Here is a 24,102-nt window from a genome sequence, read left to right as displayed (position 1 = left end):
TTGAGACAGAAGCTTAGGACAATGAAGTAAGCAGTTGCTTAAAGTCACCCGGTCACTGGTGAAGCCAGGATACAAAGTTAGATAGCTTACATCCCCAGGGCCCCTTGCTCTACTTTATTGACTCAAGGCAAACTATGCGATCTGGCTCCCCAAGGAGCAAATACACTTAGTGGTTGTCCAATACCACGGTCTTGACTTTAGCCAGTAATAAATTATACTACTTTAAGGCTCTTTCTCTTTCTTTTCTTTCTTTCTTTCTTTTTTCCTTCCTTCCTTCCTTCCTTCCTTCCTCCCTTCCTTCCTTCCTTGATGGTCATGGGGCTTGAACTCAGGGCCTGGTCACTTATCCCTGAGATCTTTTGCTCAAAGCTAAGTGCTCTACCACTTTGAGCCACACCTCCACCTCCTGTTTTCTGAGTAACTGAAGGGTCTCACAGACTTTTCTGCCTGGGCAGATCTTAGCCTCTTGGGTAGTTAGAATGACAGGCATGAGCCACCAGTGCCAGAGCCTTAGATCATTTCTTAATGAGTCCACACTGTAAATGTTCCCCCAAATAGCATTCCTCCTGGGCCTACTTAGTTTGATTTATTCTTCCTGAAAAATAGGCACATGGCCATTCAAACTTCATTTTCAGGGCCGGCAAGTAGATGAAGCATCACGGAAAAGACAAAGCCATCTGCTTTTAGAATGGATTAAAAAAATAGAGGCCATAACCTGGTATGAGGCGGCCCTTGCCTTAAAGTCCTAGCATTTAGGAGGTGGAGGCAGGAGGATTAGGAGTTTGAGGTCAGCCTGGGTGGGCCACACAGTGAGACCTTCTGTCTCAGAAAAGAAGAGAAAAGGAAAGAAAAACAGCTAGATGATAGCTGGGCAGGGACACGGGTTGATAGATAGATATAAAGTATATAGATAGGAAGAGAGAGGATGTAAGACTTCTTAAGGACATCAATCAGAAAAAAAGCAGGAAGCATTTCATGGGATTTGATTTCCAAAATAATCAGAAAAAAAAACTCAAAATTAATAGACCCTTTCGCCCACCGGCAATCCAAATTCCTAGACTTCAATCCCCCTCTCTCCTTTCTAAGACTTACTATAGTGTTTTTTTTTTTTGTTTTTTTTTTAGTTTATTTCTGATCCACAATTTAGCTGTAACGGCACATGTATAGCCCATTTCTGAGAAGCTGGCATCCTCAAAACACCAGAATAACATAAAAACTATTAAACATTGTAGGAGGATTCATATTAGAGCACACTACTACTTAATACAGGCCTTCCAACTGGGTTTTCAGAAGTCTTTCTCAATGTGGCCAACAAATATTTAAAGTCTACTGCTGCTGATGACACACCAGTGAACAAATAACTCAGTCTTTGTAAATTTACCCTAGCTAGAGACAGCTAGAGGGTATTTTCCTTGTCTTCTACTGTATGATTAGCTTCTTTCACATTGTTGGACTACAGGGTTTTATCTATGAAAAGGAGGAACAATTCTTTTTCCTTTTGCCCAACTCAGGGAGGTAGTAAAGACAAATGACCTGACACAGATGAAAAGGCCCTGAGGAGATGGGGTTCAAGATGGCACGTGTCAGAGCTATTATTCTGGAAACTTCTATTCCCACAAGTGTACAAGGTAGGGTCTATCTGAATGTTCACCACTGAAGACAAACACAGTTCAGTGTCAGGAAAACATAAAGGGGAAAACCACATGAAACAAGGAAAGGTGAGATCTTTATGACAAAACTTTCAACAGCCCTTTCAAATAAAGGATTAGATTTCTTTGTTCCTCATAGACTGGCTAGTCTTCAAACCAGCTCTGATGTTTAGTTTAGTGACTTCATGTGGTAAATACTGACCTCTGGATGACTGGTTATTATGAAAAGGCACGTTCACCAAACTGCAGACCAAACTTACAGCCTGCCAAATTCAGTTTGTACTACTGATCTTGTAAAGTAATTCTGGAAAGCCATGGAAGGGGTGACACTGCCCCCCAAAACACCAAGGCTCTCATTACCTGACTTATGACATGGTATAATACCTTAATAATAGCAAAATTATACTAAAATAAATTCTAAATCTTAAAATGAGTTAAATCTCTCTCAAACACACACACACACACACACACACACACACACACACACACACACTTGCATGCACACATACAGATTCACATTGGCAAACACTCCCAAATCTCCAATACTAAAACTCAGCTGAGTAGATGTGCTGAATGTAGTTCAGCTTTTGGTAACTTCTCGAATGGTTACTGTTAAGCTATAGGGAATCATTTCAGCACAAGATTCCCTCACATGCTGCTGACAGCCAGGAAGATATTGGCTGCCCAGGATTATACTTCATGGTCAGTTATGGCAAACAGGGAATATAGGCTAAGTCCTCTCCTGACAGCACCATAAATATACCTACTAATAGGTCTTTCCCTGAGTATCTTTCTTTTTTTTTTTTTTTTTTGTCGGTCGTGGGGCTTGAACTCTCGGCCTGGGCGCTGTCCCTCAGCTCTTCAGCTCAAGGCGAGCGCTCTACCACTTGAGCTACAGCGCCACTTCCAGTTTTCTGGTGGTTTATTGGAGATAGGAGTCTCAGGGTCCCTCCTGCCCGGGCTGGCTTTGAACCGCGATCCTCAGATCTCAGCCTCCTGAGTAGCTAGGATTACAGGCGTGAGCCACCAGCGCCCGGCTTTCCCCGAGTATCTTAAAGTCTTTGGACTACAAACAGGCAGCCGGAACTATACTAAAGTATCTAAGTATCTCACTATGTTTTAGGAGAATATTTCCCTCCCAAGGATAACCATGTTCTAGTTATTCAAAAGTCTTTGACTTTTGGGTTGATTACTTTCTCCATTCCCTCCTCTCCCTGCCAATCCTTGCTTTGCTGCTGCCTGTGTGCCAACTTAGCTTTAGTATGAAGGGAAAAACAAAGTCAATTGTAGTCAGTACAGCTGTGAATAGGAGACTTTTCTGGAAGCCCTGGCTCAAAGGAGGCTTCAGGATTAACTAGATTCCTTGCCACTGTAGATTTGCCCAGTGGGCCCTTGTCCTGGAGGCGATCAGCAGCTCAAGACCTATTTCTGTAGAAGGCTAAAGAAAAATGTCTGAATCTAAGAGCAGGGAAGTTTATCAGCCTATCCTTGTAGTTGATTTTCACAGTGATTCTTTTGAATGTTTCCAAAAGACGCTTATAGTGAGTAAATCAGCAAAGGGTATGACAGATATGCTGAAAATACCAGCACCTTCCAATCTGGTCATGCAATGGTAAAATTATATCTCTATGGGTTTAGTGTATTAAATTTCAAGGTTGAAAGTACAATACCAACTCTGGAAAATTGAATTGGGGAGCAATAGCTCAATCTTCGGTAGTGAAATCAAAATAAGATTGAAAGCCAAACATGACTCATTTTATAGTTGTTTCTCAGAATTGATTTTCAGTTTGGCTTGATTCTTTTCACATGCCCATTGTACAAAATTTGATCAGTGTAGTTGCTGGTGTAAACTACATTTATTTTGTTCACTTGACAAATATTTACCAAGGGCCGTTGTTATGCCAGGTTCCAGGCCAGCAAGAGAGAAATAAAGATAAACCCTAATATCAGAAGTTAATCAAGAAAGCAGGGAACAGAATAAAGCTCACCAGAGCCATGGTCAATGGGCAGCTATTTCAGTTAATGGACTGAGATGCTCCATACTGCATTCACCTGACTCTTATTACTGTATATTTTTATAACTGTTAGTTACTATTGCTAAAGGGTGTCGAGGCAGAGAGTAAGGATGGATAGTGCATATGGGGAGGCTACTACTGAGTTCTGAAATATGAATAGAAATGGGAGAGGGAAAGGAAGGGAAGGATGTGTTCAATACAGGAATTTCCTCTCATCTAAGGGTTCACTTTCCAGGGTATCCTGTGCTCATGGTCAATCCTAGCATAAAAGTCTCAAAGCCAGGCACTGGTGGCTCACGCCTGTAATCCTAGCTACTCAGGAGGAGATCTAAGGATTTCGGTTCAAAGCCAGCCCGGGCAGGAAAGTCCATGAAACTCTTATCTCCAATAAGAGTTTTCTTCCAGAAAACCGGAAATGGCGCTGTAGCTCAAGTGGTGGAGCACTAGCCTTGAGCTGAAGAGCTGAGGAATAGTACCAGGCCCAGAGTTCAAGCCCCATGACCGGAAAAAAAAAAAAAAGTCTCAAATACAGCATTCCAGCAATAAACATTAAGTTTTATTTGAATTTATTTTTGTGGTACTAGGGATTGAATCAGGGCCCTGTGCTTGCAAAAATGTTACTTTACTACTTTATGCCAGTGCTAGTCCTTTTGTATGTATTTGTTAATTTTTCAAGATAGGTCTCACTTCATGCCTGGGGCAGCCTGGATCCTTTGTGGGAAGGACAGGTGCATGGCACTACACACAACGCTGGGTTGAGGAACTTCTATGCCCTGGCTGGTCTCAAACCATGATCTCCTGACTCTGCACCACCATATCATAGAGCGCCTCTGTAGACTGCAGGAGAATAGTTACCATTACCTAGGGGACACAGAGGCATGAGCATTGCACATTTAATTTTTCTTGGTTTTCATATTGTGCCAGGCACTGGTAGCTCATACCTTTAATCCTATATACTCAGGAATCTGAGGATTGTGGTTCCAAGTGAGCCCAATAAATAAATAAGAACTCAGTAAGACATTTACGTGCAACTAACCAGCACCGTGTAGGAAGTAGAGTTGTGGCTCAAGTGGTAGAGTGCTTGGCCTGGACAAACAGCCAAGCAAGAGCATAAGGACCCAAGTTCACATCCCATTACTAGCTCAAAAAGGAAAGAAAAAGTCCTAGCAAGTAACATCTTTTTTTTTTTTTTACAATAGGAATAAAGTTCTGTGTCAGGTGTCTGATAATAGCAGATCTTTTGCCTTTCTAGAAAAATAGAAATTTCCAACTCTTGCTAAATTTTGACTGTGACTAAAGTGATAAGATATTTTTAGAAGGAAAAATAGCATTACTTTTGTTCTCTCCATGCACATTTGAAGAGGTAATGTTTAAAGAATATACCAATTTTTTTTTCTAATTTAAAACAAATCTCAACTTCCTGTTGACACATTGGAAAAGCAGAAAGGGACACAGCTCAGGGGGCGAATGCTTACTTGCTTACTAGCAAGGCTTTTCCTACATTTGTTCCACACACACACACACACACACACACACACACACACACACACACACACAATTAAAGAAAACATTACTTAGGAAACAAAAGCTTTTTCATAAACTCACTCTCCTCAATGACATATACTATGCTATACCTTGTTCTATTTCTTCCATTTTATATTCAGAAGTAACAAAGTTACCACCCAGCATACTAAGTTCACTGTGCTGTAAGTTGATCCTATTTAAACTGAACACAATTTAGAAAGGTTTTCATGTCATGTGAGGAAGAAGAGCAGCCATTCTTTATTATAGCTGAACAATATCCTATCGTATGAATGAAGCTGAATTTGTCATTCATCCCAAAGTGCATCTATACAGTGTCTAATTTCATATTCCTAGAATCAGAAACATGAAGGACTTTGTTTTAGAAAAGTTTTACAAATAATTTTTCTATGGGTCTTTTCATATTTCAATGAAAACCCTGCAATCTAGATTCTGGACTCTTTCATTTTCATGGAAATAGCCAAATTGCCCTCCAAAGCTGCTTGAGCTTTTAAACCAGCTTTGAAGCCTCTAGGTTCACACGGTTAAACACAAATGGCATTAAGATTCTAAGGGCCTTATGCAATGTGCCTGTCCCACTAACAGTGGTGAGAGCATGTTTGGGGATGTCAGGCTCCATCTCTCACCCAGTCTACCAATGAAAGGGTAAGAGAGAGGCTAAAAATAAATGTGATCGCTTAGTCTTGCAATAACTCTGCCTTTTAATAGGGTTACTAATGTTTGGCTCACTTGTATTTCCACATTTATTCAAAGTACAAAGAGATGAGTACTTATTAGAAAAAGAAAGTGTGTGTGTGTGTGTGTGTGTGTGTGTGTGTGCAGTGAAGTTGCTTGAGCTGGTTGTCTGCACAGTTGATAGGCTGTCCTGTCCTAGGAAGGCTGGGAAAAAAGTCAGCTAACTTGGCACCAGGTCACTTTCAACTATCTCTAAAGATGTGGTATTTGAAGACTCTGAGTAGACCTTGGTTTTATGGTAAGGCCATGTCACATGGCAAGTATCCAGGAAGTCCTTCAGCTGTCTCTCTTGTGTGTGTGTGTGTGTGTGTGTGTGTTTGCTCAGCTCTTCAGATCAAGGCTAGCACTCTATCACTTGAGCCACAGCACCACCTCTGGCTTTTTCTGCTTATGTGATACTGAATAATCGAACCCAGGTCCTCATGCATGCAAGGCAAGCACTCAACCACTGAGCCACCTTCCCAGCCCCATCTCTGCTTTCTTATTTAATGGTATGAACCATTACACAGAATTTTCAAAAGGATGGTTGGTTAGTTGTCCATTAACATGAAGGCTTGGAAGGAGTTTCATACACAGATAAGTTTGATAATTATTAGGTTAAACAAATCAAACCATTTTACTTACTCTAATACCACTAGGGTTTGAACTTAGGGCTTCATGTTCTACCACTTGAGCCATATTCCTAGCCCTGTTATGGGACTTCCTGAATCTATCACTGAATTTAGTGCCATGAAAGTGGTATAACAGTTGCTATTTTTTGGGCTGGGAAGGTGGCTCAGTGGTAGAGCGCTTGCCTTGCATGCCTGAGGCCCTGGGTTCCATTCCTCAGCACCACATTAGCAAAAAGAAAAAAGCCGGAAGTGGTGCTGTGGCTCAAGTGGTAGAGCGCTAGCCTTGAGCTGAAGAGCTGAGGAACAGCGCCCAGGCCCAGAGTTCAGGCCCCACGACCGGACCCCCCCCAAAAAAATTGCTATTTTTTTTTCCTCCTCCTTAAAAAAAAAGTTTGAAAGTGGCACTGTAGCTCACGCGGTAGAGCACTCGCCTTGAACTGAAGAGCACAGGGACAGTGCCCAAGTCCAGGGTTCAAGCCCCACGACCGACCAAAAAAAAAAAAAAGTTTGGTATTGTATATACTGTATATACTCTTTGGGGCATTAAAATACTTTGTGATCATGAGATAGGTTCTATACAGCTAAAGTACAGTATTTGTGTGTGTGTGTGTGTGAATGATTATAAAGCCATAATTCTGTTTGTGAGATTTCCCATATTGCAGAATGTTCTCACTTGTTTTTCTGTCATTTTGGGAAAGAGTAAGTGGTAGAATCATGGGAGGCTCAGCCTCTCCAAGGTCTCTGGCATCTTTCAGAAATATCATGTCTTAGAATATGGATGCTTGGGGCTGGGAAGGTGGCTCAGTGGTAGAGTGCTTGCCTTGTATGCCTGAGGCCCTGGTTCGATTCCTCAGCACCACATAAGCAAAAAGAAAAAAACCCAGAAGTGGCGCTGTGGCTCAAGTGGTAGAGCGCTAGCCTTGCGCTGAGGAGCTGAGGGACAGTGCCCAGGCCCAGAGCTCAGGTCCCACGACCGGACCCCACCCCAAAAATATGGATGCTTTACCTTTAAAATAATTATTATATACAAACACACAAGTTTAAAAATCCATAAGCCAGGATTCTTAGACTGTAGGAAGGTGTGTTAAATAGTACAATGATAAGACAAAGTTCCAGGACCTCTGATGAGTATTTTAGGTATGCAGTAATTATTTGAATAAATGAATGGTTTCTGGAGCCTGAATGCCTAGTATCATGATGTTACTACTGAGCTATACAACCTTGGCTGTACATATCAATGCCTCCCTTTCCCCATATGCCAAAGTAGTAATACATCACAGTATGAGTTGTTATGAGGGTAAAATCTTCTACACTGGTGAGCACTCAGTAGAATAGAGCTATATGTTAGTCAACTTTCCACACCTATAACAAAATACCAGAGACCATCAAATAATGAAGAGAAAGGGCTTATTTAAGCTCATGGTTTTGGAGGTTCTTGTCTATGACTGATTGGGCTCGCAGAGTAAAACTACTCTCTTTATGGCCAGGAAAGATGGATGGACTTGTGGAAGAGAGAGAAGAGGGAGAATGAGGAGAGAGAAAAGGAGAAGAGAGAGGAAAGGGAACAGGAGAGAGAGAGAAGGGCGCTGGAGAGAGGAAAAGAGGGAGGGAGAGAGAGAGGGAAGGATAGGAGAGGGAAAGAAGGAAGGAGGGAAAGAGGGAAGGAGGGAAGGAAGAAGAGAGCGAGAGAAGAGAGAGAGAGAATATGCTGGTGTTCCACAATCCCCATTCAAGTACATGCTATAACACACAGGCCTTTGGGAGTCAATCAGGTTCTGCCATTTTCTTCTATTTCCCACCTCTGCAGGAAAGGGAGCCTGTGCTGTGCCTGGTCTCTACCACAGAGCACCGCACCAGCCCCACTTGTTTGTTTCCATTTTGTCTTTTCACCATCATCAGAATTTTGTACACACCAAAAGGAAAATGGTGGCCAATGTCAATTCTCTGTTGCGATGATTGATTTGTTGTTGTTGTTGTAGGACATGAGGCTTAAACTCTGTCCCTGAGCTCTTCAGCTCAAGGCATGTACTCTATCACTTGAGCCACAGCGCTACTTCTTGTTTTCTGGTGGTTAATTGGAGATGAGAGTCTCATGGATTTTCCTGCCTGGGTTGGCTTTGAACCATGATCCTCAGATCTCAGCCTCCTAAGTAGCTAAGATGATAGGTGTGAGCCACTGGTGCCCGGCCCCAATGATTGATGTTTTTAAAGTGGTGGTGGTAAATGCTGGCCGATCACTAAAATCAGAGATGTACAAGGAAGTCTCTATGAACTGTACACCCCAGCAGGCAGGCCTGCTGTGCTATTCCACGTGCTGTGACAGCAGTTTGACCCCGGTGGACCCCGGGCTGCCGGGTGAGGGCTGCCAGGGCGCCTCTAATGTCAGTTTCGGCATTTCCACATCATCCCCATCTGGCCCAGGTGGTTGTTTGCGAAGGCAAGGTGTGCCCCATGCCTTCTCACCAGGGAAGCTAAACAGGTTCACGGCTCGGGCTCACACGTGAATGACAGCTCTGACAAGAGCCAGATTCCTCTCAGGATGGCTGGTCACTAGGGACAGTTTCTTCTTTTCCTGTAGATTCTGTTCAAGCAAGAATGCTAATGCACTCCTCAATTGCCACTGCAGTGGTGCCTTGTCCTGAGGCCTGGCCTAGAGAAGCCCTCTGAGCCCCTATGAAGCACCACAGACTAAGAGCATCGACAGGTAGAGTGATCGCAATGGAGAGAGACGGGGAGCCCAAATTCAAGATGCCACATGCCTCTCCATGGGGCAGGCAATTAACATCCATCAAGATGCAGGGTGTCCCTAAGGATGGTGGCTAATGTCCCTAATCCTAGCTACTCAGGAAGTTGAGATTGGAGAATCACAGTTCAAAGCCAACCTGTGCAGAAAAAAAAAAAAATCCAGGACACTTGTCTCCTATTGACCAGAAAACAGCCAGACGTGGAGCTATGGCTCAAGTGGTAGAGTGGCAGTCTCAAGCTAAGGGACAGTGCCTAGGCCCTGAGTACAAAAAGAAAAGCAGAAAGAAGATGAAGGAGGGGTATCTGTCTGCTAGGAAGAAGCAGGTATAGGGGCTATAAGAGGAGATGGACATTTTCTGGAGGTAGGCATGTCCCCCGCAGAGTGGGGGGGGGGAAGGTCCCCGTTCACTCTCACAGCTAATAGTTGTTCTGAGTCAAGAGCACCAACTGCCATCAGTGAGTCACTTTTACCAATCAATAAATCCACCTACGTGTGTTCTACAGCTGAGCTATGTTCTCATAAAACTTATTTACTTCTATGACCATTGTTCAGATTATATATGTGTGTGTGTGTGTGTGTGTGTGTGTGTGTGTGTGTGTGTGTGTGTGTATATATATATATATATGGCTATTTTGTTTTGTTTTAATCTGTCATGGGGGCTTGAGCACTGTCCCCAAGCTCTTTCGCTCAAGGCTACCACTTTGAACTGCAGCTCCACTTCCCAGTTTTAGGTGGTTAATTGGAAATGAAAGTCTCATGGTCTTTCTTGCCAGGGCTAGCTTTGAACCAGTCCTCAGATCTCAGCCTCCTAAGTAGCTAGGACTATGGGCTTGAGCAGATGATACTCCTTAGATGGAATGTGTATATCTTTAAAAATGACTTAAAAGCCGCCCTAATGAATAGCTGTCTGCGTCTGTTAAGGTTTACCTGATTCTGTAAGATCTGTTGCCTGCTGTCTACATATTAAGTAAATAGGCTATATAAAGTCCTGAGTTCCAAGTACTGAATTCAAAATTTTTATTAGCACTCATTGTTGCCTATGACACTTATGTAGGACAAAAATAATGTTTTGCAAAATTTGTTTGGCAAAATTCTATTTTCCCCCCTTTTTGTGCCAGTCCTGAAGCTTGAAGTCAAGATCTGGACACTGTCCCTAAGCTTTTTTGTTCAAGATTAGTGCTCTAGCCTTAAACCACTGCTCTACTTCCAGCTTTTTTCCTGATAGTTAATTGGAGATCTTAGTCTTACTAACTTTCCTTCCTGGGGCTGGCTTCAAATGTCAATCATCAGATCTCTGCCTCTTGAGTAGCTAGGATTACAGGTATGAGTCACTAGTAATTGGCATAAATTCTTTTGACACAGGCACAAGATGTTTCTGTTTAGAAAAGGAGTTCCCCACAACTAACACTCATAAGAAGAAAGAGAAGTTAAAAGCCTTGCTTTTCATTATTTTCTCCAGCCAGAGTTTAGCATACAGAGCTCTAAGAGAAATAGTTATGAGTTAAAAATTTGCCTGCTAACTTTCTTTGCCTAAGCAACAGAGCAAACAAGCAACCAGGAAGCAATTTTGTTGGACCATGGCCTACTAAAAAATACCACAAGGAGCTATTGTGTTCCCCCTCAGAGGAGAGGATGGCCGGCTGTGGATGATGAAATGTTTTCCTGACTCAGAAAGTGCTGCAGTTGCTCTGACAGAATCATCCATCAACCCTTGGAGTTCAGAGGGAAACCCAGGTCTCAAAAAAGTGGGCTCAAGAGCAGGCCTTAGTGCCTGAGACATTTATTTTCTCCTTAGAATAAGCAACATATTCTGCTTCTGGTGTGGCTAAGATGGAGGAGCAGGGACTGAATCAGTATTTACTCATCTGAAATTAAAAAAAGAAAATCAAACCTAAAAGATCCAACAAGATATATAAGAGTTTTCAAAACACAGAACAGCTAATCATCCAAGAGAGTGAACCCATGACCTTCCCACCTACTGTTACAAGAAGGTTCTAGACTGTGTGGATGGGAAGACAGAGAGGATCAAAAAGAAAAGATGAAAATGAATAGAATTAGTAGAATGTGCAGCACACAGCATCCAACAGAGAAGCTTCAGAGAGAGAACTCTACAGAGAGCAGAGAAGCTTCAGAGCAGAGCCCTACAGATGTGCAGAAGCTTTCCTACCTTGTGTACACAGGCCTTGGCATTCAGGAAGAATAGCTCCACCGTGCTCTTCTCTTTTAGAAAGGATATACTCTCGATGTAAAACCTGGAAGACAGTACAGCAGTTTGCAGCGTCTCATTTATCTTCTTCTCTTGCCATCATTTCATTTCTTCATTCAGAGTATCCCAAATGGGAGACAATTAATAATTCCTAATAATTAATAGTCCTCCCTCCCTCCCTCCTCCCTCCCTCCCTCCCCCCTCCCTCCCTCCCCCCTTCCTTCCTTCCTTCCTTCCTTCCTTCCTTCCTTCCTTCTTTCCTTCCTGTGTGGGGCTTCAACTCAGGACTTGGATGTTGTCCTTCAACTCTTTTGTGCAAGGCTAGCACTTTACCACTTGAGCCACAGCTCTACTTCCAACCTTTTGCTGGTTAATTGGAGATAAGGGTCTCACAGATTTTCCTGCCCAGGCTGGATATGAATCTTAATCCTCAGATCTTAGTCTCTTGAGTAGCTAGGGTGACAGATGTGAGCCACCAGTGCCTAGCAATAGCGCTTCCTTTTGCATACATTCATTTCCTCCGGGTCTGTACTACTTACCTGCACATAAAAGCTCATACAGAATTGTGTGTGTGTGTGTGTGTGTGTTGAAAGGTGAGTTAGAGGGGCACTCAAAATAGGTTCAGGGATAGGAGAGGTGATTCAAGTGATAGAGTGCTTGTCTAGCAAACACAAGACCCTGAGTTCAAATCTTGTGCCACCCAAAAGTACAAAATTACTGAATAAAAAAAACAACCACAATCCAGGTGCCGGTGGTTCACACCTGTAATCTTTCTCAGGAGGCTGAGATGTGAGGATTGCGATTCAGAGCCGGCCAGGCAGGAACATCTGTGAGACTCTTATCTCCAATTAACCACCAGAAAACCAAGTGGCTCAAGTGATAGAGCACTCACCTTGCACGAAAGTGCTCAGGGACAGTACCCAGGCCCATAGTTCAAGACCCATGACCGACAAACAACAACAACATCACGCACACAACATGCCCATATGAGACATAAATGTATCTATGTGGCTCTGAACATCCCACACAGCTTGAACACAGCCGGGGTGAGCTGAGTTAAAAGCAGAAGGCTACTGAGCTAGCAGGCCACAGCTGAACCTGGAGCCCTGCTGGAGGCCTAGTTATTTCCAGACTAACCCCTCCCCCCGCATCCCTGGGGAGTTTCTGTCAACTCTTCCCAGCTTCCCTTTCTTCCCCCCAGGCAGTGGGGTTTCCCCCTGACCTGGAGCCAAGTTCTCAGGAGATGGCTGACTAGGTCTTTCTCATGCAAATCAGGTTCTGTGGAAGGTGCTCTCTCCCTTTTCCCCCTTCCAGGGTTATTTGGCTAGTCCAGCCACTCAAACCACTGGCTACCAGCCTCAGACCCTCTCTGGGGTGGGAAGGGGAGGAGGCTGGGTGTGTAACGACATCTATTTTCCATGTGAGGGTAAAGGCTTTTTCCTCCAATTCTGGCGCCTCCTCAATGAATAATTCATGAATAGACAAAAGGCCGTGTGCACACAGCTCCCGACTCTAGCTCCTGCTAGTGAGAGTCAGGGTGCACCAAGCTAGGGCGGGGGACTCTGCACTTCCACAGACTCACCCCAGGGCTGGGGCATTCTTTCTTTTCTCTTTCATTAGCAATGACGTGTTTGGTATGCAAATCCAGCTGATAAGGCCCTGAGAGATTTTATCACTGACATGAGAAAACCATTTGAAAAATTCCACCCCATTAAATGTTGCATCATTAAGGAGAATTAATCATATATATATATATGAGATTATATAGTATATATAGAAGTAAACATATACATACATTTACTTACAAGGGTTTAATCTAATATATTTATTTTACTTAACAAGGGTCTATCTCAGTGATAAAGAAGATAGTGAAGGTAGTGGAGGGTTAGGTATTGAGAAATATAAAATTTGGGAAGGAAATGAGGAGCTGGGTGAATACAGGCTTCGGTGTTAGAAAGATCTAGAAGGTGGAAGGCTACCTCTATCATTTATTAGTAGCTAAGTAACTTGTTACTTGGGCAAGTTACTTAGCTACTAAGATGAGTGTCATAACTGCCCTTGAAGAATCGTCATAGGATTTTGGAAGGATTAACTTAGATAATACGTGTAAAGGGCTTAAGAATACTAGCAATTGCTATTCTTTCCCCTCCTGGAATTCCTCTGTGAGATATGAAATGTTATCCTCTTTGTGCCAAAGATCCTTTGCTTACAAAAAGGAGATAATGATGCTTACTTAGGAGGTCCATAATGAATTTAATTAACACAATTTAAATGAGTTGTGTTATAAATAAGGTACTCAGTGTAATGCATGGTAAATGAAGGAATTCAGCAAGTTCTAACCACTGAGACTCAGAAAACCTTACATCTTGTTATAGGTAGGATATGGTGAAATTTGAATTATAGCTGGGGCTTAGAAGGATGCACAGTTTTGCTGAATAAAAAGAAATCCAGGTGGTACAAATATTGCAGATAAACAGCCTTGTCCTTCTCCTTCTCCGTGTAATATACATGTAATTGGCTTTCACCAAGACAGAGCTTATAATCTCCCATCAGTTGCATCTTCTACTCTCACCAGGGACACCAGGACCAAAGACAGTCAGCTGATTCAAAGGCAGCCAATAAGCTGCTGGGAGAAGGTGCTACCCGCCTAGCTGCTTCGCATAGTGGATGATGAATGGGAAACCAATCACACGCGATCTCTTAGAGAGGTGGAGAGATAGGTCATGAGGGATTCAAAGGAAACAGAGGGGCACCAAATAGAATCCAAGAGGCAGCAGAGAAAGAGGAGAAGAGCCAAGAAGAGAAACTGGCAGAGCAGAGCAGAGAGTGGCCATGCCCTGGTGATGGTAGATCCCAATGAGGAGGGCCAGAGGACTAGTTGCCGTTTGAATGTTGCAGTGCAGTCTGAAGGTGATGGCCGCTCACTGCTTCACTTTCTTGCTTCACCTGTGATTTTTCTTTTTAAATCCCATCCCTGTCCAGGATGACAACATGAGCAGGTGTCCAGTAAGAGCCAAAAAGGTTGGCAGCAGGACCCTGGCAAATTTTTTTACCAGGCTCACCTTGCATGCTAGTTGAGCAGTGTGCCCAGTGTTCACCGTGTTCTTACATTGACCAGCACAATGACCTTGACCTTGGGCAGGGCATACCTGTCCTCTCTACTTCACCGTTGTATCCACAGGGCCGTAGAGCTCTACCTGCATGACGGGGCTACAAAGCTCAGCCTCTCCGCCACGTCTATAAATAGGCAAAGAAGTGAGACTAGAGTGATCTACAGTCACAGGATGACGTATCATATACCAAGCATGTAGAGAGCAACATGGAGGAAGCTGGGGCACTCTTAGAAGAGCAAAGCGGATGGCCCCTTGCTCTGCCAGAGTTCCCAGGCAGAGGAGTAGACCTCTGAGTCTGCTTTCCTTTTTCTTCCTTTTCTCCCTCTCCTTATGTTTTCCTTCTCCTTCTTCTTCTATGTATGGTCTCATCTTGTGGTGCAGGGCTGGCCTTGAATACAGATTCAAGGTCCTCTTGCCTCTTAGCTGAGATTACAGGCACGTACCATCGTATGCCTCTTTGCTATTCTCGATGCTTTTTATTTTCCCTTAGATTTCTTTCCCCACTCAATATTTAATGAATACCAGCTACTTGAGAAATGATTTTTAGAAATGGTTGGGAGTGCATCAATAAATATGATAGAATGAACAGACTACTCAATTAATCTAATTATACACGATTAAGTATAATGTACTCATTCATCCAATACTTGCTGAATACCTAATAGAAATTAGATACTGAGAAAGGTGCTTGCACCAAGTGAGAGCAAGAAGTCCTCAGTTCAAGCCCGAGTACTGACACACACACACACACACACACACACACACACACACACACACACACACACACACACACACACACACACACACACACTGGAAAGTAAATTAAGAACCCATTCCACAGACAATAAATCTTCTCCAGGCCACTCAGCTAGGAAATGGAGGAGCCATAAACTCAGACTTCAGTCTATTATAGACTTCTAAGCTTCTATTGCAAGCCAAGATGATGCAATGCCACAATGGTCTGTAACTAGTGCCATCAACGAACTCTAGAGAGCAAATATTGCCAAGATGAAATCCACCAGACTAAGTAGCAGAGGAGAGAGGACAACTGAGCTGAGTCTTAAAGAATGCATGAGTTCACCAGTGACAAAGGTAGGGAGGGCCATGCCAGGCAGAGAGCCCATCAGCCAGGTGAGTTCTCTTGCTAATCTTTGAGTCTGGACAAAACCACATGGGGGTTGCTAGGTGGCGCAGCATCAAAGCCAGTGTGTGACTCATCCAACCTTCAACAGAGATCTGGGAAGCAGACGCTGGGTCTACCTTGTTTCTGAAGTCTAGGCCTCTGATTGTATCCTAGCTCCAGCAAACAGGTCCCTATCTCATTTCCCACTATCCTCTGGCGATCCACCTTGGAGTTTGCTTCTGCGTAAGTGTCTGATTACAGGCTCTCTGAACCTGCCATCCCTTCTCATGGGATGACCTCTAGTTTACAGGGAGTATGCAGAGGACAGAGGCTCTCCAGGCATACCCCTCTATAGGCTCCCTGAGTTAAAAATAGCCCAGGGCTTCTCAGTGAAAGGAAACACCCCTGACTCATGAAATAAAGACCTACTGTTTCAGTTCTTTTTGCAAAAGGCACTGTTTCTTTGCTAACTGCTTACTTGGAGCAATCTCACTAAGGTTCGGTTAAGTTGATGCCTTGGGTTAAATCTTCTGCAGCTAACCAGGCTCTGGTGGCTCACACCTGTAATCCTAGCTACTCAGGAGGCTGCGATCTGAGGATGAGGATGGTGGTTCAAAGCCAGCCCAGGTAGGAAAGTCTGGGAGACTCTTATCTCCACTTTATGACCAGAAAACCGGAAGTGGAGGGGTGCAGAAACCTTTGTTATTTATAATATACAAATAGCTAAGATGCCTTGAGCATCTCCATGACATGTTTTACATGTGAGCCTTCAACAGCTTCTCAAAGTAGATGAGTACCATCACCAGTTCTAGTTTTACAGCTAAGCCAAAAGCCACACGGCTAAGCAGACAAGCTGGGATGTGAATCAAAAGCTCTGGCTCCCATTGGTTGGGTGGGGAGTTTTAGCAATGTTGAAGACCTGTTCGGGTTTTCTTGACCAGGGAGTGTTACTAACATGGTGAGCCGCGTCCAGGCATGCTGCTAAGCCCCTGACATCAAGGCCACAGTCATAGCTCCTGGCCATAGCAATGCTCTGGTCCCCTAGCTTGGAGCACTGCCCTAACAGCCAAGCTCTGTTGTGCTGTAGTGTCTCTTTACTCCTCATATTGCTAATTCTCATCTGTCATCCCTCCCCGACTGAGACCTCCCCCACGGACGTAACTAATGTGGTGGAAGTGCTATGCCCACCCCCGCAAAGACAGGCTAGAGGCGTATCATAGCAGAGTTCCACAATCAATTTCTGATATTCCAGCAAGAAGCAGAGTGAGGAATAAGTCCTGTGAGAAAGTGGGATCAGGCCAGGTGCTGGTGGCTCTCACCTGTAATCCTAGCTACTCAGGAGGCTGAGATCTGAAGGTTCAAAGCCAGCCCAGGCAGGAAAGTCCAATGAGACTCTTATCCCCACGTAACCACCAGCAAATTGGAAGTGGCGCTGTGGCTCAAAGTGGTAGAGCATTAGGCAGAAAAGCTCAGGGACAGTGCCCAGGCCCTGAGTTCAAGCCACACAAGCAACAGAAAGCAAGCAAGCAAGCAAGCAAGCAAGCAAGAAAGAAGGAAGGAAGGAAGGAAAGAAAGAAAGAGAAAGAGGAAGGAAGGAAGAAAGGAAGAAAGAAAGGAAGGAGAAAGAGAGAGAGGCAAAGGAAGGAAGAAAGTAAGGAAGGAAGGAAGGGAGGAGAGACAGAGAAAGAAAGAAAGAAAGAGAGGGGAAGGAAGGAAGGAAGGAAGGAAGGAAGGAGGGAAGGGAGGGAAGGGAGGGAGGGAACTCTCATGACCGTTAGGGTGATGGGTTCTCATGGGTGATGACCACTCACAGACCTCCCGCCCCATCCTAGATTGAGTCATAGCTGCAGTTCCTGAGACACTGTGCATACAGATGGGGGTATGGCAGGCGGGTAAGGCCCTGGCTGACTCAGGCCCCATCCTGTCAGGCAGCCTCTGAGTGGCCTGAGTAGGAGGAATGGGTTATTTCTCTGGGCTTTTAAATTACATTCCTCCCTGGAAAGATGAACTTCTCTGTCTTCTTCTTATTGTAAATCAGCTAAGATTCGAGGGCTTTAAAATAACTCATGCTTTCCCGTTGCAGGCATGTGATGGCTTCTTGCTTTTATGATTCTTCATAGTTGCATTAAAAGAAGATTTACTCCACTAATATGTTCATTGCAGGGGGGAAAGAGAAGCAAAAAAAGAAAAAAAGAAAAAAGAAAGAAAACTGGTTCCTACCATCATTCTATTCAGAGATTCATTCCTGTTAGCATTTTAAACATTTTTTTCCCTCTGATTTCAAATATTTGACCCCAGGTTCTCATGATGGGTGTATTATTATTTCACAAACAACTCTTCATTAAATTCTTTACAGGTTGCTTGTGTTTAGTTCTCTTAAGAAAAATAATGGGGGCTGGGAAGGTGGCTCAGTGGTAGAGTGCTTGCCTTGCATGCATAAGGCCCTGGGCTCAATTCCTCAGCACCTCATAAGCAAAAAAAAAAGCTGGAAGTGGTGCTGTGGCTCAAGTGGTAGAGCGCTAGCCTTGAGCTGAAGAGCTGAGGGACAGTGCTCAGGCCCAGAGTTCAGGTCCCATACCAGACCCCCCCCAAAAAAAAGAATAAAAAAAGAAAAATAATGGTAAAGAGAGGGGAGAATCATGGAAGAGGTGACCAATAGACGTGCACTCTACTCACAAATGACAGGTGGAATTGAAGCCCCTTTGTACAACTACTTAAAAATAATGAGCAAAATTTTTTAAAAAAGGAAAAATGGTGGAATGAGGCCTTATTAGTTGTAATCATGACATTTCTTTGAGTTAAAAGTCTATTCTCTCTGTTCTCTCTCTCTCTCTCTCTCCTTTGTTTGATTTTTTTTAGACAGGGGCTCATTAGGTAATCCAGGCTGGACTTGAACTTAGAGCTCATGATATCTTGCCTCAGGCTTCAAGGCTGGGATGTAGAAGTTGGATATACTCAGGCCCAAGTCAAAGTCACTGTTCAGGTCTAATGTTGCATCTAGCCAGGCCAGGGATGGATGAAAAGACCATCACCAAGCTCTCAAAGGCTTCTCACTTAGAGAGCAACCCTGGCAAAAACGCAGCAATCTTCTCTCATATTTATTTTTTTACTAGAATCTTCCATTAAGGTGGAGACACCTCAGCACCGAGTGTCACAGTGTTTTAGGGGGTACCCCTGGGAGGACAGCTACAGTTCAGGAACATAGAAATATGCCCTGGTGTGAGGAGGAAATGGAGGGAGAAGGGAGACCCTTAAGAAGACTAAGGGGAAAGAAAGGCGGAGCTGCTGGGGGCTGGAGCTGGGTAGTACCAGCCCAAGCCACCCTTGGCTGCCCTCCCAGGAATGGGAGTGTTTCCAGTGGGGTCAGGCCAAGTCCCGGGTACTCCTAAGTGCCTGTTTGCTTCCTCACTATCAGACATCTGGGCTGCATTATCAAAGAGGCCCATGTGTTTGGTGAAGATAATTTAGAGTTGTGAGACAGCCAACTCCCCCGGCCTGGAGCAGTCCCTAGAAATACAGGGGAGGTGCGGACACCCACGGACGCGAAGAACTGGCTAAATAAATGAAGACACACCAGTACATTATTGCCTTTGTGCACAGATAGCCCTTACACGTATGCAGTGTGTATCTTGGAGATTTTGTAATGGGGTGGGGGAGGCGGAGCTCATGCCAAGGTTGTAATAGGGAAGGCCACGGCTTCATCTTCAAGGATTTTCCCCGTCCACTGTATAGAAGGTGCTTGTGTTTCAGAGCTGGAGTCTATATCATGGGACAAACCACACATTTATTTACCTCTTAGAGCAGTAGGAGATGGAGCTCAGAACTGTCAACTACTCAGGCTGGTACCTGTCACTGTTAGTCTACATTGAACTAGAGAGCAAACAGCTTAAGAACAAGCTGTAGGGTACTTTTCTTTTGCATAATTCATAAGGCATTATTTAGTGTCCCCTGCTCTCTTTGGAATCTTCACAGCCAACTGGCTGAGACCCCCTTGCCTATCTCCAGTGATTGAGGAGGGTTTAAGACTTAGTCTGGTCCACTTTACTCATTTGTGCTGTCTGTCCATCTATCTGTCCGTCCATCTATCTGTCTGTCCATCTATCTTTCCGTCTATCTGTCCGTCTATCTATCTATCTATCTATCTATCTATCTATCTATCTATCTATCTATCTATCTATCTATCTATCTAGCCAGTACTGGGGCTTGAACTCAGGGATTGCGTGCTGCCCCATGGATTTTTCACTCAAGCCTGGCCCTCGACCACTGTGAGCCATAGCTCTACTTCTGCCTTTTTGGTGGTTAGTTGGAGATAAGAGTCTCCCAGGCTTTCCTGCCCTGGCTGGCTTCAAACTGAAACCCTCCTTTCTCAGACTCTTTAAGTAGTTATGTTTGCAGGTGAGCCTGCAAATGTGGTGCCTGGCTCGTTTTTTGATTGTCTTAAACTCCCTTATCCCAGCCTGACCCTCCTGAGAGTTAGAATTACAGGCATGTGCCACCATGCTTGGCCTTTGCTAATTTATTTTCCTGGACAATTTTAACAGCTTCCTGACTAGTCTTACAGTTGCTCCCACCCCCTGCCCATTCCATTCTGTCCTCAATGCTGATGTCAGAACAAGTCTGCTTCAAGTGGCAATCTGATGATTTCTCTCTCCATCCCCAAACCCACAGGCCCTAGTGCTCTACAGTCCAACCCCATACCACTACACCTCTCTCGTACAGATGTTCTCCAGACACATGGCTGTCCCAGAACCTGTGCACCTGCTGGCCCCTCCACCTGGAATCAACATCCCTAGAGACCAGCAGGGCTCCCTGCTTACCTCCTAGTCTTTGATCAATGTCAGCTTCTCTATCAAGATTTCTGGGACCACTCTACTTAAAATGCCACTGAGGAAAGTACTTCTTTCCCCAGAATCTCTTCCATGTGGCACCTTACATGTTTATTTCAAGTCAGAGACCTCTGCACAGACTATAATCAAGATGGGATTCTGTCATTGCTTCTCACCACTGCTGTTGCCCCGACTTCTAGCAGGAGATCAGATATCTGATAATAGATAACTGGATAAACTGAAAGGACTGGAGCTGATCTAGTTGTCCTTGGCTGACAGTGAGACTGAGACTTTGGCCTGCTTCCCTGCTGGGCTGGGACAATGTAGAGATGTGCATGCCTGATAAGGAACGAAAAGGAGAAGCAAGGTTCCCAAGGTGGCTTAGTGGTAGAGTGCTTGCCTAGGGTACGTAAAGCAAAGCGCTGGGTTCAATTCCACATAAACAGAAAATGCTGGAAGTGGTGCTGTGGCTCAAGTGGTAGAGTTTTAGCCTTGAGCAAAAGAAGCTCAGGGACAGAAAGGGAGAAGTGATTCTTCAGGGCTTGTGTCACTTGTTTCAGACATTTTCTCAGCTTTTATAGATATACATATAGACATACAAAGCACATCAACTTGCCAGGTGCTGGTGGCTCACGCCTGTAATCTTAGCTGCTCAGGAGGCTAAGATCTGAGGATCACGGTTCAAAGCCATCCTGGGCTGGAAAGTCTAGGAGAGTCTCACCTCTCTGTAAACATCAAAAAACAAAATACCCCTCCCGCCCCCCCCAACAACCAAAAACAAAACCAACTAACCTCAAAACCCAAACAAACAAACAAAAACAACCTGGAAGTGGAGTTGTGGCTCAAGTGGTAGAACCCTGAGCACCAAAGCTCAGGGACAGCGCCCAGGCCCTGAGTTCAAGCTCCAGGACTGGCATTCGTGTACACACACACACACACACACAAACTCAGTGGTGCATATCCTTGCACTGTGTGACCACGGCAAAGAATCCTTTCTCATTGAGCAGTAAGTGACCACACACCTTGGTGTCCACAGGGAGATAGATGGCTACACATGTGACCCTTGCACAGGGAAATATGGCAAGAGGGGTGGTGACCCCATTTAAGGTAAGACCTCAAGGCCCTTAGACCAAACTCAAGACAGCTCTACCAAAGGACACGTTTGTGGCTCTTCTGTCAACCCAGGCACCCCAGAGGGCTGTGGGTCGGTGGTGTTTCCTGACTAGAGGAACCAACAGCAATTCTGTTTTTCCAAGTCAGCAGTGTGACCAGGGACTTCACGGGTAGGTGACAACTCCCATTCAACCTCCACTCGCTGACCCCATCAGACCACTCAGTTCTTTGGTGCACGCTTTTGCTTTATCAGTTCTTTCATTTAATTGGAGTAACAACCACTGCTTAATTGAAATAATAAAGACTATAATGACCTCACTATCCAGTTGGGAGGAGGAATTAAGTGAATAATTACAAAAACAACACAAAAACTGATAAGGGTTTCAAACAGGCAAGTAGTTCAGGGATCCTGCCAGCGAGGTGCTCTGAGCAGGACGGTGGAGGAGGAGCCGCAGCCCCTGGAATTCCTGGAACCTGCTGGAAAGAGGTAGGGGCCCTGGGAATGCCTAAGGCTGGGTTCTATCCTCTGGTGTTTTCAAGACTCAAGACAGACCAGACAGCAGATTGCAGATTTCAGAATTAAAAAGCTACAAAACAAAAATATAAGCAAAACAAAATCCAAACTGACAGTACTCCACATTTTATTTGCTGAGAAAAGAGCAGCAACTCACAATCAATCAATCTATCGCTATATACATGTACATATATATATATATATATATATATATATATGTATATACACAGACACACATAATTTAAAAAAGGTGGCTCTCACACGTTTGGATTTTATGGAAGAGTCTCAGTTAGAGAAAAGAAAGATACCCATAAAAGCCCAGTAAGAAAAAAAAAATCTAGATTTTTACCACTTTCTCCACCCAACAATTAACATGACCTCAGATCACAGGACCATTCTTCAGCTGATCTAGCTTTATAAAAATAAATGACAGCTATGAGACACCTGTTGTGAAAAATGGGGCTTGAACTCAGGGCCTTGAGCTCCCCCTTGGCTATTTTTGTTCAAGGCTGGCCCTCTACAACTTGAGCCACAGCTCTACTTCCAGCTTTGGGGTAGTTAATTGAAGATAAAAGTTAACATGGATTTTTCTGCCCAAGTGTGCTTGAAACTATGACCCTCAGTTCTTAGCCTCCTGAGAAGCTAGGATTACAGGTATGAGCTACCAGTATTTGTGTTCGCCGATGTTAACAATCCTTTGGTTTTAGACGAGGGGAAGAGAACTCTCACATGAGGAGTTCTTAGCACAATTGTTAATATTTTGTATGTGAGTTACTTCTTCTAGCATTCTATTTATCCCAGATTACTAATAACTAATAGTAAGATTCCATGCTGGGCAGACTGAGAAATCACTGATTGAGTCACACATATTCACTTCAGGGCAGAGCTAACTGACTCCCCATCAGAGCTCAGAGCCTAAGTCAGGGAATGCTTGCATTTCAGGGAATGCTTGCATTGTGCTAAGATCTCTGAGCTGTTAGGATAACACTTTTCGCAAGCATTTGTTTACACTGTCTCTTCCCTTCCAATGAAGAAAATGTGCAAAACTCCATTATCCCAAGTCTCTAACAAAGCATTCTTCCAATGTAAAATGTCATAACAAATGTTTATTAAATTTCAAACAGTAAGCATCCTCCGAGTATGCTGAATAAGGAACAGGCTTATATACTAAAATGTACTGCTCAGATATTTCAGCCTTAAATTGATATACGAGGCGTTAAGAAATTAAAGTTTCAATCCTTCATCTTCAAAGAAAATAGCTCCATACCGTATCTATGGTAACTGGGATCTAGACAGTAGAGTCTTTCACATGATAATGTTTAGACAGATCTCCTTCCTCTCTCCTCCTCCTCCTCCATTCCTGGGGCTTGAACTCAGGACCTAGGTGCTGTCCCTGAGCCTCTTTGTGCTCAAGGCTAGTACTCTACCACTGGCACCTTGTTTCTCCTCTTTCTTAATTCTCCTTCTCTCTCCATACTTCTCTCTCTCTCTCTCTCTTTCCCCTCTCTTTCTGATCGTTAGACTTATAAAAAAGAAAATGCCACCCAAACTAAAACCAAAGAAAACGATGGGAATGCCAGTACTGGTACACACCTGACTTCGAAGGACAATGTGGCTGGGCCAGGCTTCTTGGGCAAATCATGGTCAAGAACGCGGTGATCTAGCTGGAGCCAGTTCTGCTGACCTCTGTGGGAGCGAAGCAAAGCACAGGTTAAACCAGAAGGTTCAGTAAGGCACAGTGCAGGTGAAGCTCTGGGGGAGGGGGAGAGGAGGGCAACCCAGGGCAGCCGGGGAAGGGAGGGGGCGTGACGCCCCCACACCCCCACACTAACCTGGGCCTATCTCTGCTAAGATGCACCTTGCAATTTCTTTCTTTCTTTTCTTTTTTTTTGTCGGTCATGGGGCTTGA

The 24,102-nt window shown here is 44.2% G+C and overlaps 1 protein-coding gene across 1 annotated transcript in view; it reads right to left on the bottom strand.

The window, feature by feature from the left end:
* Positions 1-24,102, bottom strand: part of Frmd4b (FERM domain containing 4B) — a 158,515-nt gene that overhangs the window by 80,876 nt on the left and 53,537 nt on the right. The window contains exons 4-5 of the mRNA XM_013010360.1: positions 23,787-23,879; positions 11,466-11,550 (exon numbers count right to left, since the gene is read on the bottom strand). Of these exons, the coding sequence (XP_012865814.1) occupies positions 11,466-11,550; positions 23,787-23,879 (178 nt within the window). The remainder of the gene's footprint in view (positions 1-11,465; positions 11,551-23,786; positions 23,880-24,102) is intronic.

This window comes from Dipodomys ordii, unplaced genomic scaffold (assembly GCF_000151885.1).
Source record: "Dipodomys ordii isolate 6190 unplaced genomic scaffold, Dord_2.0 Scaffold12, whole genome shotgun sequence".
In the NCBI taxonomy this organism is placed as follows: Eukaryota; Metazoa; Chordata; class Mammalia; order Rodentia; family Heteromyidae; genus Dipodomys; species Dipodomys ordii.
This window is presented reverse-complemented; position numbering and strand designations above follow the sequence as displayed.